Here is a 16,498-nt window from a genome sequence, read left to right on the forward strand (position 1 = left end):
GCTCTCTTGGGCTGGCTTACTCATCCGTTACGCATGTCTGAAGAAACTACATTAGCTTACAGAATAAGTATCCCATATTGGACTGATTATTCTGATGGGCAGTCTTTGTCCATGATATGGTGAAAATCAATTTTCCCAGTAGGAAGGACACTGTAATTCTCTTCTGTAGTTTAATATTCCTGTAATGACTGATGTGATGTTAGTCATTGACAGCATATTGTTAGTGTCTGACAGAAGGTTATGTAGAACTAATTTTCCCAGGCTTTTAATCTCCATTTGGTTATCCTCATCAGTAGATTTCCAAGGCTACTATATAATTTTGGGCAAGAGACATGACTACCAGAGGAATTTGTATGTTCATTCTTTCTCTTTTTCCAGGAGAGCATTCTGAGAAGTGCCTGATTTTTTTTGTAAATTGCTGGTTTGCAGTTAGAGTTCAGTGAGAGTATTTGATAGGTGATTTAGACTAACCGTATGTTGAGGAATGTCATGCCCACTGCCCCACAAGCTTAAGCAGCTGTTCAGCATGTTGTTTGTTTAACCTAAAACTAAATATATGTAGGGATAAGTAAGAATAAGAGGTTTGTATATGCAGAACAAAATTATTTAGAATTAAGTTCATGTTAACCACTTGAGGTAGATCCATTCAGAGTAGGTGACCTTCATTGCTTTAGGAGTAGTGTGCATAATTCAGTGTATATATACCTTGCCATATGTGTTTTGTTTGCAAAATGATGTGAAGTATTAAGCATGGATGAAAGGTGAATAGATAGTGAGCCAGGTACATTCTCTGGAGTGCACATATGCATACCTTTAGAGTAGGTAGAACACAGGGAAGGAAGTGTAATAGTATGCTGTAATAGAAGTTGTAATTTTGTGGGAATCTTACGTTGCTGTAATTCCTTAAATAATTTTAGATATAACATAAGATGTAAGTTATGATTATAATTATTTCGTGTAACTGTATGTATCCTTAAACATTCAAGGCTGTTAAGGTAATGTGGCATTACTGGAAATATGATGTGAACTTTATTTAAAGAGTTATTTTTTAGAACGTAGGATCTGTACCTTAAACTTAGGACCATACTATACCCTTAAAAGATACATTATTACAACCCTACTTTTTGTCTAATTCAGTACATTTTTATCTGATTTGTATAGATTTTTCCTTTTTCTTGTATCACAAAAAATACAGGATGTTTTTAGTATACCTGTAATTTTATTTCAAAATATGTCGTCATTTAAGTACAGTATTCTTGTCTATATTGAAGGGTAACTCATCATAAATTTTACAACAAAATAGTAATACTGTAGTTGAACTTTGTTTACTTTTTAACAGATGTTAGATTGTAGAACTTTTTCAGCCATTTATTAAAGGTTGGGATTTTTTTTTATCTTGTCTGTATTTAATTCTTATTGATTATAAGGAGAAACAACATTTTAACAGTAAAAAATTAATAAAAAAAGGATTTAAATGACTCAGGTTGTAGTGAACAGAATGAGAGCAAACTTTGACTGTTGGTTACTTTTTGTAAATAGGCTAGTTAACAAGAATACAGAAAGCCCCTTTGACAAGTGGTAGTTATATCCCCTTACCCCACAGCCCCCTCACGGTCAGCTCCAGCACGTGAATGTCACCGCCGCACCCATTCAGCAACGACTAGGAAAGAATATAATGTGCGCGGAAGTCAGCAGGCCCAGTCATACCACGTGGAGTTGTCAAGCACACTCTACGGTGGGGACCTTCGGACCCCTGAGACCCCAAGCCTCATGACACAGAGTATGGACCCTGCCATCCTATCCCAGCTGGCTGGTACTTCGAAACGGGGATCGACGGATCCCATGTCGTTAAGCTTGGGAGCTGAGCAGATGTCTCGATCTTTAGGAATGGACCCATTGACCCAGTCTGTAGGGCATGAGGAACCGAAGCATTCAATGGAATTTGACCCCATGACACAGAGCCTAGGTCCTGAGCAGTTGGCACGTAGTCTAGGACAACCAGATATTAGTGACCTGATGACCCGCAGTTTGGACTTGGGCCACCTCACCAATGGGGAGGCTGAGACCTGGGGAGAACGGATCTCTCATCCTCCAGCACATACGCAGCCAAGACCCACCAGCCTCTTTGGGGACGAGAATGACTTGGTGGTAGAGGATGTGGCACCCCAAGGTACACACTCCTCAATTGAGCACTGTTTTATTTTTTTCAAGTCATTTTTTGTTTTGATCCTATAAAAGCAGTCGTAGTCTTTTTCAAAGTGATATATCCATGAGATAGGCTTTTTAAATATTTTTTTTTCCTGTAACAGTTTTTTTAGGCTGAAGATAGTAATAGAGCCTCTTTTGAAGTTACACAACATTGTATTCGACTTAAATCTGGACATGAAAATATTTTTCATGATTGAAAAAAAAGGTTTGCAAGGAAAGATTTGTGTTGTCATTGCTTTGATTGGTGAAAATTGCAAAGGAAGTATTTTAATATTTTTTCTTCCCAAAAAAACTTACAGATCTTAATCTATTAAAGGTTGTCTTAAGCTGTATGTTTTCCCAATTTTCATATTTAAATGGTGGATATATACTACTTGAAAAATGTCCTTATATTTGATCATATCTCATTATTGCAGTGTGTTTTTGTGGTTTTACTTTTAGCACTCGATTTCATTCTTCCTTTACATAGAGAAAACCTTGAGATATGTTCTGTGATGTTATAGTTGTGGGGAAATAGTGTCAAGTGATTAGTTTTAAAAGTGGCTTCATGGGTTTTAGTTTGAAATATGTGGATTTTGTGTTTGAGTTGCTGTTAGATTGTAATTTCAGCCGTCAGGTTATGCAATGAAATCATGTTTCACAAGATACAGCTTTTAACTTTTCATTACTCTAGTAAGTGTTTTTTCAAATTAGGAATTGTACGGCTTATATGTTTATTGGCTCATAGTCACTATTTAGCACTTGATTAAAGGAATGACTCAAATAAATTGGCCTCTATACTGGGCCTTGATTATATTTGCATTAAATTTTTATACTTTATTGTAGTGTACCCTCTATGAAATTTTTGTAGCGTAGTTCACACAAGCTCTTTAAACTCTGCAGTGCACAGCCTTTTGCTCATGAAATCTTAATGACACAAAGATCATTTGTGGATTTTTTCTGTTTTCAAGAATACAATGTTGTGTTGCATTTTTATTTCTCTAGATGTGCAGTAAGTTTCATCATGAATGACATGAATTACTGTTTAGATTAGAATGAATCAAGAATCTGTTTTGTACAGTATTGTAAGTTATCTGAAATACACGTTAGCTCCTTTGACTTGTTTCAAGGTTCTGATATATGAATGTTCCTCCTTGCAGAAAGTACTAGTCAGCTTAGTGGATCAACAAAGTTTGTTCCAGCCCCAGAGAGCATCATGAGTCCTGAATTTCAGGCAACTGCAGCTCCTCGGGTCAATCAAGGTCAAGCTCCTCAGTCTCAGGGGTGAGTACATTGATTGCTCTTGTGTAGGGAGAGTGTCATGGTTTTTGTGTTGGTTCACTTTTTCATGTGATCATTGTTAACTCCTTCATATTTGCTCTTTCCATTCTTGTAAGTATTGTGTGAATTTCTAATAATCCTGAGCCTAGTACAGTGATACTTTTCATCTGTCCTGTATGTGCCAGGTTAGTACTGACAAATTACCAGCTAAGAGGAGTCTTTTGTGCATATTTGCAATGCACCAATGTGTCTTACTCATGGGAGAAACTGTGAAATTGACCTCTGTATCATCAGTTAATGATAAGAAGGCAATCATAATTCAAAAATAATGGAGATATACTAAATTTAAAGTTTGTAATGACATATTTTATAACCACGTGTTGCATCCATTTCACAAGTGAATTTAGTTAGGGATGTGATATTTGTTATATGAAGCTGTAAATCTAAATCATACACAAAGAGTAGGAGGGACAGAAAAAATTGATTGCATTGTGAATTGTAGTTTAGTGCTAGTTTTTATGGTACCTTGAACCATTCACTTTTTTGCTTATTGTAGCTCATAAAAGAGCAGCACCTGGTAAGGATGAAATATATTATTGGATGAAAAAAGAAAAATTAGAGTTGAAAGTGAAAACTCATTTCTTTAACCTCTAATGAAGCGGGCACATTGCTATGGAGTCATATTTTTGTCTTACATCCGTGAGGTACGTGCAGATAAAAGGCTTTCAAATTAAATCTTATTTATGAGGTCAAAATTCATTATGAAAAATCATTACACCATATTTCAAAAAGAATCGAAAGGCAGTTAAAGTTTACAGTGTTACAGTGCTTGATTTTCAAGCAATGGCTAGAAAAGGGACATGACCTAGTTAACTGCCAAGTCACATTACATAATTTGCCTCTATACTGGATGTTGCAGGTACCATACTGTTTACCATGGGACTGTAAGTTAGGTTGCAGCTGGTGATGCGTATTTGGAGACAAATATACCGTAGTTGTTTTAGAATTGAATAATGTGTTGACCCTGCCTCTTAAGTGCATTCTTATCAACGTAAATGTTGCACAGGCATACAACTGAAACGTTTAGTTCAAAACATATTGTTAGAGAAAGGAAGACGACTTGCTGGGATCAGACATATAGTGAATTGGAATAAACAGGTTGGGTTACATAGGAAGACTTGTGATATTATGGATTGCATTTTGGTCTACAAGTCTTGATGCATTTTCTTTGCCCCCAGAACATCCCATGTTCGTTCACAGCATAATGCCACTGTAGCCAGGAGTAATTCTGCACCACGCTCCCAACGCCCACCTCCGTCCCACAGACCCACATCAACTCCTCAGGCTACTCCAAGAGTAAGTATAATTTTGGTTACGCTTCTACCGACTGCTCTGAAAACAAGTGCCCTTTATGGCATAGGATCAGATTAACCCTTAAACGCCGAGCCTCTATTTACAAAAGTGTCTGTCGTATGCCGGCGGCGTTTGGGAGTTAGCGCCGAAGTGGGAATTTTTTATTTTTTTTTTTTTTTTTAATCACAGCACGCTTAGTGTTTAAGATTAAGTGTTCATTTTTGGCTCCTTTTTTTGTCATTGCCTGAAGTTTAGTATGCAACCATCAGAAATGAAAAAAAAATCATTATCATATATAAATATTGGAATATATAACAGCACAAAAAAAAAAAATTTATATATAATTGTATACGAATCGCGCTGTGAGCAAAACGGTTAAAGCTAATGAGTTATTTTTTTTTTTTTTTTGTATTGTACACTAAATTGCGATGATTTTGGTATATAACAAATTGTAAAACGATCAAAGCAACACAGAGAAAATATTATCTCAAAATGATGCATGAATGCGTAATGGGCGGACATAAAACAAGTTTTTTTCTAAAATTCACCATAAATTGAAATATTGTGCTAGAGACTTCCCGTTTTTTACAAAATGAAGGTAAATGATTGAGTATTACTAGACTGTAAGTGTTTTAGCTTACAATTGCAGTTTTCAACCATTTCGGTCGAGTTAAAGTTGACCGAAGGTCGAATTTTTTCTATTTATCGTGATTTATATGAAAATATTTCAAAACTGATAACAGCTACAACCATGAGTTATTTGTTGTTGTATTCTACATGATATTGCACACATTTTCATGTATAACACTTTATGTAAGACCTAATATAAAACAGTACAAAAATTACGACAAGGTGACTAAAGAAATTCTGAGATTTTCAGCCGAGTTACCGCGCGCTGAGGTAAGGAAAAAGTTTTTTTTCAAAAATTCTCCATAAATCGAAATATTGTGCTAGAGACTTCCCGTTTGTTGCAAAATGAAGGTAAATGATTGAATGTTACTAGAATGTAAGAGTTTTAGCTTACAATTGCGTTTTTCGACCATTTTGGTCAAGTCAAAGTTGACCGAAGGTTGAAATTTTGGCACCGTGATTTATATGAAAATATTTGAAAACTGATAAAAGTTACAACCATGAGTTATTTCTTGTTGTATTTTACATGAAATTGCGCACATTTTCCTATATGAAACTTTATGTAACGGCTGATATAAAATGGTGCAAACATTACGACAAAGTGACGAAAGAATTTCTGAGATTTTCAGCCGAGTTACCGCTCGGGGACGTAAGGAAAAAGTTTTTTTTAAAAATTCACCATAAATCGAAATATTGTGCTAGAGACTTCCAGTTTGTTGCAAAATGAAGGTAAATGATTGAATATTACTAGAATGTAAGAGTTTTAGCTTACAATTGCGTTTTTCGACCATTTTGGTCGAGTCAGAGTTGACCGAAGGTTGAAATTTTGGCACTTATTGTGATTTATATGAAAATATTTCAAAACTGATAAAAGCTACAACCATGGGTTGTTTATTTTGTATTCTACATGAAATTGCGCACATTTTCATATATAAAACTTTATGTAACGGCTAATATAGAACGGTGCAAAAATTACGACAAAGTGAGGAAAGAATTTCTGAGATTTTTGGCCGAGTTACCTTGCGCGGATGTAAGGAAAAAGTTTTTTCAAAAATTCCCCATAAATCGAAATATTGTGCAGAGACTTCCAATTTGTTGCAAAATGAAGGTAAATGATTGAATATTATTAGAATGTAAGAGTTTTAGCTTAAAATTGCGTTTTTCGACCATTTCGGTCGAGTCAGAGTTGACTGAAGGTTGAAATTTTGGCACTTATTGTGATATATATGAAAATATTTCAAAACTGATAAAAGCTACAACCATGGGTTGTTTTTTGTTGTATTCTACATGAAATTGCACACATTTTCTTATATAAAACTTTATGTAACGGTTAATATAAAACAGTGCAAAAATTACGACAAAGTGACGAAAGAATTTCTGAGATGCGTCGCTGATGCTCTGTAGAGCGAGAAGAAAGAAATTCGCGAATGCGCAGCTGGGTAACGCTTGTAAACAAAACAACAGCATGATCCGTGAACTCCCAGCATCCCTCAAGGCGCATGATTTAAAATCTTTCGCAAACTAGGCCTATAACTATTTTCCCGCAAATATTTTAAAAAAACTTTTTGTAGTCAGCATACCATACATCCACTCGGCACCCGACAGACAATTTTAGTCGACGTACGATACGTCCAGTCGGCGTTTAAGGGTTAATAGCTACATCTGTTACTGCTATCTTTTAATGGGTTGGGTTGTCATACAGACCAATATGAAATTCAGTTGTTGATTTTTTTCTTTTAAGATACATTATTTTAGCTTAATGCTGTAATACGTATTGTATTGACATCAATAACTTCAGTGCAGCCTGCATTGGAGAGTTAGAGCTTCAGGATATAAGGACTTTGAAACCCAAAATCTGTGTCTTTCTTCACTGCAGTGCAGCAGGCTTCTTTATTTTTTGATGTTCTCAAAAGTGATAGCCCATCAGTTGAGGCTTATAAGATGAGAATTTTCTGACTGATAGATTTGACAATTCCATGTCTAGTCAACTTGTGCTTCCTAAATTAGCTTCCCTTAGTTGTGTATGGTTAAGCTAACTTTTATCTTCTAACAAATTAGTTACATAGGTTTTAGTTTAGTAATCTAAAGTTTTACATTAAAGCAATACTCCAAAACATTTTGCTGAGACTTTTTTTTTCATAAATTTCAGCAAGCACAGTCAAGATCGTCATCGGCCACAAGGCCCCGAGCATCACCCATGAAAAGCCCCGCTCCTAATGACATAGGTCGAGGCTCTCCTTCGCATTCTCAGAGGTTGACAGGGGGTTCTTCCAGTGGTACACCTGCTACGCTTCCCAAACCGAAGCCTTCCCCGAGACCTGCCCCTCGTTACGTACGATCTGTATCAGTAGAACCGACTAGCAGGTAATGTTGCAGTCCTGTTAGTGGATGTTCTGATTTTTGGTGTTGTAAATAATGCTTTTTTGTGGGTTCTAAGAATTCTGAACAGTTCATGACAGTGATATATAGAGAAAATGAGTAATGCTTTTCTTGCTAATGGGTTGCCTCCAACCAGCAGGAGACAAACAACATCTAAGAAGGGCAAGGCCGTTTCACCCCATCACGGATACTCGGATGCAGATTCTGATAATACCGATTCGGAAATGTCTGTTTCCAAACTCCAGACTATAAGAAGTATCGCGGCTGAGAGAAAGACGGAGAAAAGAGGTAGAGAACCCACCCAAGGGTCACATGCCTATGATCCCGAAAAGTACAAGTGTAGTTCTGCTATCAGAAATTCTGGTAAATATCAGTGTTAAGTTTTTGACACTCCGACACTGATTGGATTTTGATACTTTTCGATATATTTATCAACACTTTTTTTAATGTTTGTTTGTTACACATATAATTTTGATTTTGAAAGTACAATATATTTATTCTGATACTTCCAGTATATTTATCAACACTTCTTTTGTTTACTTAATACATATATAGTTTATTGTTATGTACTACTGTGCTATATAACTTTATCTTCTTTACTATATATTCACAAAGTCTACTGCATTTTTTAAAGTGTTACCATATTTCAAAACTTCTGTTCCACATGACGTTTACCATAGAAGTTTTGCTGTACATTATGATTCCTTCTTATTAATAGTACCAGGTTTCTTCCAAGTTATGGTTTTATGTGACTGTCCAACTCCATAACAGTGTATTGCTAAGTTCTGATAATAAACAAATCATTTTTTTGGAATCTTATTCCTATAATTTTCAGTTTATCCAGTTAATTTTTTTAAAGAATTGCAGCTTGTTAAGTAGAATCTAAGTTTTATTAATTGTATGTTAACCCTCTCTGACAGCCTGCCAAGAGTTTTGTATATTTTATTTTGTCAAACTAACCAATAATAATGATAAGAATTATTATAGTGCTTACTTCATTGTATCTTGAGTGGCATAGTGTAGGCAGTACAGGGGAAACTTTTCTTATCTCATTTTGCCTAATGGTTCAAGTCTTTGTAGTATTTTCTTATCCATTTTTTTCTACCTATTCAAGAACAAATCCTTTCGACCTGCCGTTAAATGTAGAAGTGGGACTGTATGGTCTGGTTAGATAATGAAAAAGTAATTCATTAGAATTATATATGAGTCAAGCAAGTCTGCCGTAGCAAATTGAAAAGAAGTGTAAGGGTTGACAGTTTTTAGGCTGTTTTTAGTTCACGCTAGAGGATGTTATCTGTTAAGTGTCATCATAGCACTGCACTTTTCAATCTTGTCATTTGATTGTGTCTTTTGTATCTACCATATTTGTATATCATATGTTTTTAGTCAGTTTGGTCACCTGCTGTTGCTTAGCCTTTTCTAGAAAGAGACCACTTAAGGGTTTACCTCCCATAGTGTACTGTGCAGCACATTATTTGCTAGTTTAACCAGACAGGAAATAACAAGTTTCCCAGAGGTCATATGCAGTTAAGTTTTGGTGTTCAATTCCATCACATTGTTTTGATATCTTACTCTTTCAACATTTCTGAAGGTGGTCATCGAAGATCAAGTAACAGTAGCAGTGGCAGTAGCACATCTGACCTGACCAAAACCCAGGCAGCCATCACGTTGCAGAAACATTGGCGAGGGTACCAAGCACGAAACAATGATCCAAAAACGGCAAAGATCAGAGATGACATAAGACACTCTAGAGCAGAGCAACATATAAAGTGAGTATTTATGATTTTCCAATTTCTGCATTTCTGTTATTATTATTATTATTATTATTATTATTATTATTATTATTATTATTATTATTATTATTCAGAAGATGAAACCTATTCATATGGAACAAGCCCACAGGGGCCATTGACTTGAAATTCAAGCTTCCAAAGAATATGTTGTTCATTAGGAAGAAGTAAGAGGAGGTAAAGGGAAATACAGAAAGAAGAGATCTCACTGATTAAAAAAATAGATAGAAGTGTATTAAAATGCAAGGGGAATAGTATTAGGGTAGTAATGCATTGCATCTTCACATGAACTTTTGAAGTTACATAGTAGAGAAAACTCTTGAGCTGCATAATTACTCCGGTAAGTATATAAAAATCTTCCAAATAAGGAGCATGTGATTTTGTTCCTATATACAGTACAGTGTTATGAGGACATTGCATTTCTTACCAGACATCTAACGGAAAAACTACGGACGACCGAAGAAGCTTTGGAGAGAGAGAGGCGGCTGCGTCACATGCAGTTAGATGCTATAAGAACGTTGTGGCGAGAAATTCAGAAACTTCAAGCTACAAAACGAGAAGATGTAACTCCTTCTACACCTATGACTCCACTCACGCCACTAACACCTTTAGATGCTACCAAGGAGAATAATGGAACTGTTAGTGTAAAGAAATATTCTGAAGAAAGTGTAAAGCAACTCACAGAATTCTGTACATCACTCCAGGGACAGGTATGTATATCTGTATTAGATCTGTAAACCCTTGAGTTGCTGTGTAATAAGGGACTTTAATCAATTCAGTTAGTGATTGAGGTGGGGGTATATCTCCATGGGGCCAGCCTTCACATGCTAAGAATGACAGATGTTTTATTTCATGAATCCTTGGTTGTCTGCCTCTCTTGGTACTGAAGTAACTGTTTCTAGTAAATTGGTGACTTGCATCCTATGAATTTTATTTTGTCAATGTTTATACTTCATTATTTTACTTTTCCACAGGTTGGGCAGCTACAAGAGTCCTTGTCTTTGGTAACACAGGTAATGAATGCATTCTGCAATCTTCCAGGATCACAGTCTCTCTTAACTATGTCTCAATCCAGTGGATCCGGACAAGAAAGATCTCCTGGAGGTGCTGATTCTCCCAATTCTCAAGGTGCTGGTGTTGTGCCAGTTCCCTTGAGTGAGTCTGTTTCTTCACTCACTCATTCAATTCGTGCGCTTACTACCTCAATTGTCAAGTCACCGTCATGTCGAGCTGAAAGAAGAGACTCTGACGGAGATGATTCTAGGAATGACCCTAGTAGTCGGGATGCCAATAATGGCAGTGGAGATTGTGTAGCTAGTAATTGTGGAGATGATCATTGTAGTGATGGTTCTGATGGAACTCCAGTTGCTTGCCTGAAGCAGTCTGAGCATTTGGAACAGCTAACCACAGAACTGGCTTCCATGGCTTCAGTGGCATCAGCAGACTTGAATTCCACTGCCTTAGATGCATCTACATTGTCTGTTGACTCTGCTGAAGGAGGAGAAGCCGATGCAACAGGTCGTGATGAAGGAGAGTTGTCAGAGTCTAGTCAGTCCTCTTTATCGGGGAGTTTATCTGGTAGTCATTCTGGCAGCCAGTCTGGAGGCAGTAGGCAGGCAGCAGCACCACAAGGCCCACCCCGACCCTCTTCCTTACCAGTACCAAGGCCACATACCCCAAGATCTACCACTTCTTGACCCTCTGGTCCCCCTTCTGCATTTTCATTGTATTCTGCCCTTTGCCCCACTATTCAGCCTGCTCCCCGCGCCATCCAGCACTATGCTACTGCTCTCTTATCCTCTGTGCTCACTGATCTCACAATGCCTGCCGGTCAAAAACTGTTATAAAGAAAAATGACCATCGTAGGATATTCATCAGTAAAGATGTCGGATGATCTCACATGAATCCCAAGTTGTATCGCTGTATTGTTAATTTTACCAAAGAATTGGTAAAGAAAGAGATATTTTTTTTAATGTTAATGCCAAATATTCTCTAGTCGAATTTAGGTGTACTGTCAGATCTTATGCGGAAATTATAGTTTATTAGGCTGTTTATAGGCATAAAAGAAAAATGCAGGAAGGGTTCTCATTAAGTGTTCGCTGACATTAGACGAGGATTATGTTTAGTACTTGTGCTTTGACTGATAGATGGAAGTCTTTGTTACGTGTTGGTTAAAGCTCGTTTTTCGTTTCTCTCGTGAAGGAAGTAATCATTATTATTTTTAGGTTAGTTCAACTTGGTGCCATTAATTTCATCTCAATTTATCAGACACTCCATTATACCAAGGTCTGTCTCCATTAACTACAGCATATATCTCTTTTAGCTAAGTAACTTGAGACTAGTACGCTTTTTCTTCGTATGTATGCTGAATGGAAGAGGAGAAGCCTACTGTCTAAATTTGTTTTCACTCATTTTTTTCTTGTCTGGTAATAAGCTTTGACTCGTATCCATTTTCCACTATTATTCAAGCTAGTTACCTGATCTCCATTGGAATTCAAAGGAGCTTAGTCTGGCCTTACATGCATTATTGCAGCTGTTGATATTTTTATTATTCTCATCCCTCAACTATTTGCAGACATGAAGACTTACAAGCTATTACATAAACGTCTTCTCTCAAAGATTTATGCACAAAAGTTTTGACGTAAGACATTTTGGTCGTATCCAGTGAAGGAATGTCAAAGTACTGAAGTCGTTTATTCAGCATTTGCTTGTGATGATGAATTGGTTGTATTGTACAATGCTTTTTTCTTGTCTCTTACCACAGTCAATTGTGTATAGAATTTCACATTCAATTCAAGATAACTGTGGTTGTTTAGGTTGTATACTTAATGCATATATATAATATATATACATACATAGATATTCATGGTCAAACAGTCTGTTTCAATCTTTTCAAACTCCAAGTTACCATTGTCATCAACAGAGGGATAATTATACTAACACAAACTGGTATGCATTGACTCCGTACAAGGTGCATCTACCAATCACAGTTGTTGCTCCACTGTCCCCCTTCCTAACCCCCTATGATGTCAAGCAAGCTGCCTTACTTTTGGATAATAGAGGAAGAATTCTTCCTAGTTTTATGTGATCTTTTATATTGCAATATTTGTACTAACATTTCAATAATCGTCACTGCTTGTAGAAATATTCAGAGTTGCCACAAGTCTGAAAAGATGTGTAATCTCAGTCAGTTTTCATTTCAGCTTTGATATTTGCTGCAATGCTGCAGAAAGTAACTATTTGCCAAATAAAAAACTCAATATTTATTGTCACAAGTTGTGATCGACAATACAGTAACCTTTTTTTTTATGTGCATTGTTTTGTATAAGCTAAGAATGAAGAAGAAAATGTTCTGCTGGTCTCAATACATTATTATGTTAAGGTTTCTGGACTCTTGTACATTGATGTGTAAATACACATGGAAGGTGATGTTTCCCTACATGACACTAGTGTGTTTGTGTGTGAGTTAGTGTGTGTGGTTTTGATGGTATTTGCATATCTTCCATACTCTTCTCTCTATGGTTTGGCTCAGTAAGCCTGACTCCTTTGTAATTGTATATCTTTAAGAGGAAATTGTACAGATCTCCATTGTTTCTTAGTGCATAGACTTTCACCACTATTTTCTAATTCCTCATTGATTTTCTTTTCTGTATTAGCTACGTAAGCACCAGACTTTTGGCATTTTGTCATTTTTGAATTGATATAAGTCCCGTTCACAATACTTGGTGGGAAATTTTCTGAATAGCTCTCAACATCATTGTTTTGGAAGGTAGTTGTGATTCATATCCTAAAAGAGTTTTCAATTTTGTAATTCTGTATTACATATTAAGATTTGCTTTTAAATGTGGTGCATTAGATACTAGAGTAAAATCAATTACAAGTAATAAAGTGATGATGGTTAAATATGCTTGCATCTCTCTCTCTCTCTCTCTCTCTCTCTCTCTCTCTCTCTCTCTCTCTCTCTCTCTCTCTCTCTCTCTCTCTCTCTCTCTCTCTCTCTCTCAATAGGAGTTGTAGTGTATAGACTACTGAAATTAAGTTTTCTCGACTCAGATGCAAAATTTGTTCATTTATAGTATATCAGAGGCAAGCATGTTTCATACTTCATTCAGCTCCTTATCGGAAATCATCAGTTACATTGACTGATTATTGTAAGTAGAGCTTTGTGTGTTTGGGTGGAAATGAAAATGCTCGATTTTACTTTGTCACCTGTGTTTGTGCTCACACCTTCTTATACACAAACACAGAGGGAGAACATCAGCAAACAAAAAAGTGCACCAGTGTAAAAGATCTGTGGAAATACTCCAGTGGCACAAATGCACAATATTTTTATTTATTGTATTAAGATTCATTGGTACATCAGTCCCAACATCTTATTGTTCATACAATGGCAGCACTTGAAAACTATATACAATGTATAGTAAGCTGTTAAAAGTTGCCTCTTGGTTTTTTTGCCCTTATTTATATAAACTTGTACAAGAATAAATAGACAAAGATTTATTAATGTTCCTTCTAATTTTTAACATCAGTATATTGGAAAAATACATTTTTCTTAAAGATTAGGGATGTAGGTATACAGTATACTGTATCTCGTTACGATTTTTAGCCTTTCGTCTTTGTGAATTAAGTGTATGTGAAGTTTTTGCAATGTGATTTGTGATGTATTTTGTAATTCAGTTTGTGTACAAGTCCATTTCAAAACGGAATGGTGTTGATATTTACACGAAATATTTTACTTTTTACATGTGCAGAATATAATTTAGTTTTGCTGAAACAGTATCGGGTACTCTTAAGAAAATAGTTTTCCCTTTTGTTATGAGATAGCATTGTAACATAGATTTGCCCACAGTGTCGCTTGTTATTCGTCTTAAATCGCTCCGTTTTATTTTTATTTTGGAAGTATGAGGGGAAATCCATAGCCTCAATTTGTGGGTGTACAACCCGAGTAAACATTTTTACCTGTAGCTCACACCCTAAAGAATACCCATGTCTTTACAAAAGTTTAGAAATACAACTGGATGTAGGAAATTTGTACACACTTAAGACTTTGCTGCAACTTTTTCATAAAAAGTCAGAAATTTCTGGTACAGTAGTTCCAGTTTGATAGCTTTTATATTTTGTATAATATCAATAACTTTTGGAATTTTGTGTTTGAAAGTTTTTTTTTTTTTGTTAAGTTTGGAAAGATTATCTTGTGTTGTTGAAGTTTGGTTTATGTGATATATCATTTTGTCTTTCGTATGGTTGTGAAGTAAGATATAAATTGTACAAGAAAAACTATTTTGCAGAGGAGTATTTAGGTGTCAATCTCAGGACTTTCTTATCACAAAAAAATTACAAAGATAAGGGAAAAATAAGCATAGGCATAGCCTACACTAAATATTCACACTGTATGCTGTTTGTCATACTACATGCATTACACAACAGCTTTCTGTTCATGTACAATACTGTAATTCTGCTTTTTTTCTATAAAACTGTTTATGTCTGCAATCTTTGGTTTTGACAGATGCTATTGTTTTATAGATTTATTGATGCCGATAATTCCTTAATGCTCAAGAAAGCAAGTTGTTTTAAGGCATGATGGCATGAGTATTGTAGATTCTGTTGAAACAGAAAGGGAATGAAATTCAACTCAAATATTTTCTTTATTTTTGACATGAAAGACATTTAAGTGAATTTGGTCATTTTTGCCCAATTTGTTATTTTAATGCTTTTTTCATATTTTCATGTCATGCTGTTTACGATGGTTTCAGATGCAGTTCTTTGTCATGTACAATCTTATTTTAGCTAATATAAACCTGGACATGATTTTCTTTAATTTTAAAAGGAGGTTGCGACGTGATGGTGAAGTCAAGATGTTAGAAGGAACCGTGATAGGATATAAAATGAAACATAATACAGTTCTTTTTCGTATAATTTGCTTCAGTTTGATAGCATGAGCAATAGTTTCATTGCTTGAATTGTTTAGAAACTTAATTAATGGAAGTGCAGTCTTTTATTTTTTACTTTTTTTTGTACAGTGAAGTCATGAAAATTATTTTAATATAGTTTTATCTGCTGTATCAATTTCATGTTAATTCGAAAACTAATTAGCAAGTATGAGACCAGTATTTAGCACTTGAATAGGTAGGTTTGAAGGCTTTTTTTTTTTTTTTTTTTTTTTTGAAGTTGCTTGTAATTTTTTAAAAGTTGCCTGTATTTTTTTCCTTTTGAAAGTTGCTTGTAGAATGCTCTTATGGATTTTATGCCAGGCATGATGAAAAGCATGAAAATGGTGATAATTGCTCTGCATGGTTGAAAGCAAGTTTTTGCCGAGGTTGTGTGCGTGCGCGTTTAGAGAATTCGTGTAATGTACTTGCGTTACAAATTTTCTTCATTTTTTTTTTAATGTTTGTGTTAAATTTAAGCACTGTAAACAAACTGCCAGTCTAAGGAATATTACAAGGAGACACAAAAAGAAAAAACCTGATTCATTTCTCATTTTGTGTTTTGTACCATTTGCCTTGAGCAAAAATCTGTCACAAAGTGCTTTGTACAGTGCTGCTTGCATTTAATAATAAACTCTGCAATAGAAACTAGTTTCATTTTTCTCAATACATTTACTAGATTGCTCAAACAGTGTCGAAGTTTGCATTTTGAGTTCATTGTATTTTTATGTTTAGGGTGTATGAAATACACTAAAATCAATAACATCACCAACTGATGACATAATAACTCGCCATTAACAGATCAGACCAATTGTTATACCAATATCAAATTGAACAATAAAAGAAAGTTATAAAAGAGGAGATGAAGCGACCCCATGCACCATGCATGCCGTACAACCAAGGATGGAAATTTCAATAGAGAAACTTGCCAATACAACACACTTGAGAAAT

At 35.5% G+C, this 16,498-nt stretch overlaps 1 protein-coding gene across 2 annotated transcripts in view; it reads left to right on the forward strand.

Annotated features, from left to right (window-relative positions):
• The window catches only part of Cep97 (centrosomal protein 97kDa), a 40,716-nt gene extending 24,521 nt beyond the window's left edge, over nt 1-16,195 (forward strand). For both annotated transcript variants that reach the window (XM_067084046.1, XM_067084047.1), the window contains exons 10-17: nt 1,604-2,170; nt 3,348-3,471; nt 4,707-4,824; nt 7,601-7,815; nt 7,970-8,193; nt 9,422-9,599; nt 10,051-10,330; nt 10,595-16,195. In XM_067084046.1, coding sequence (XP_066940147.1) covers nt 1,604-2,170; nt 3,348-3,471; nt 4,707-4,824; nt 7,601-7,815; nt 7,970-8,193; nt 9,422-9,599; nt 10,051-10,330; nt 10,595-11,317 — 2,429 coding nt within the window. In that variant the 3' untranslated portion in view covers nt 11,318-16,195. The remainder of the gene's footprint in view (nt 1-1,603; nt 2,171-3,347; nt 3,472-4,706; nt 4,825-7,600; nt 7,816-7,969; nt 8,194-9,421; nt 9,600-10,050; nt 10,331-10,594) is intronic.
• The last annotated feature ends 303 nt before the right edge of the window (nt 16,196-16,498 follow it).

The sequence above is a fragment of the Macrobrachium rosenbergii genome, chromosome 41 (genome assembly GCF_040412425.1).
Source record: "Macrobrachium rosenbergii isolate ZJJX-2024 chromosome 41, ASM4041242v1, whole genome shotgun sequence".
In the NCBI taxonomy this organism is placed as follows: Eukaryota; Metazoa; Arthropoda; class Malacostraca; order Decapoda; family Palaemonidae; genus Macrobrachium; species Macrobrachium rosenbergii.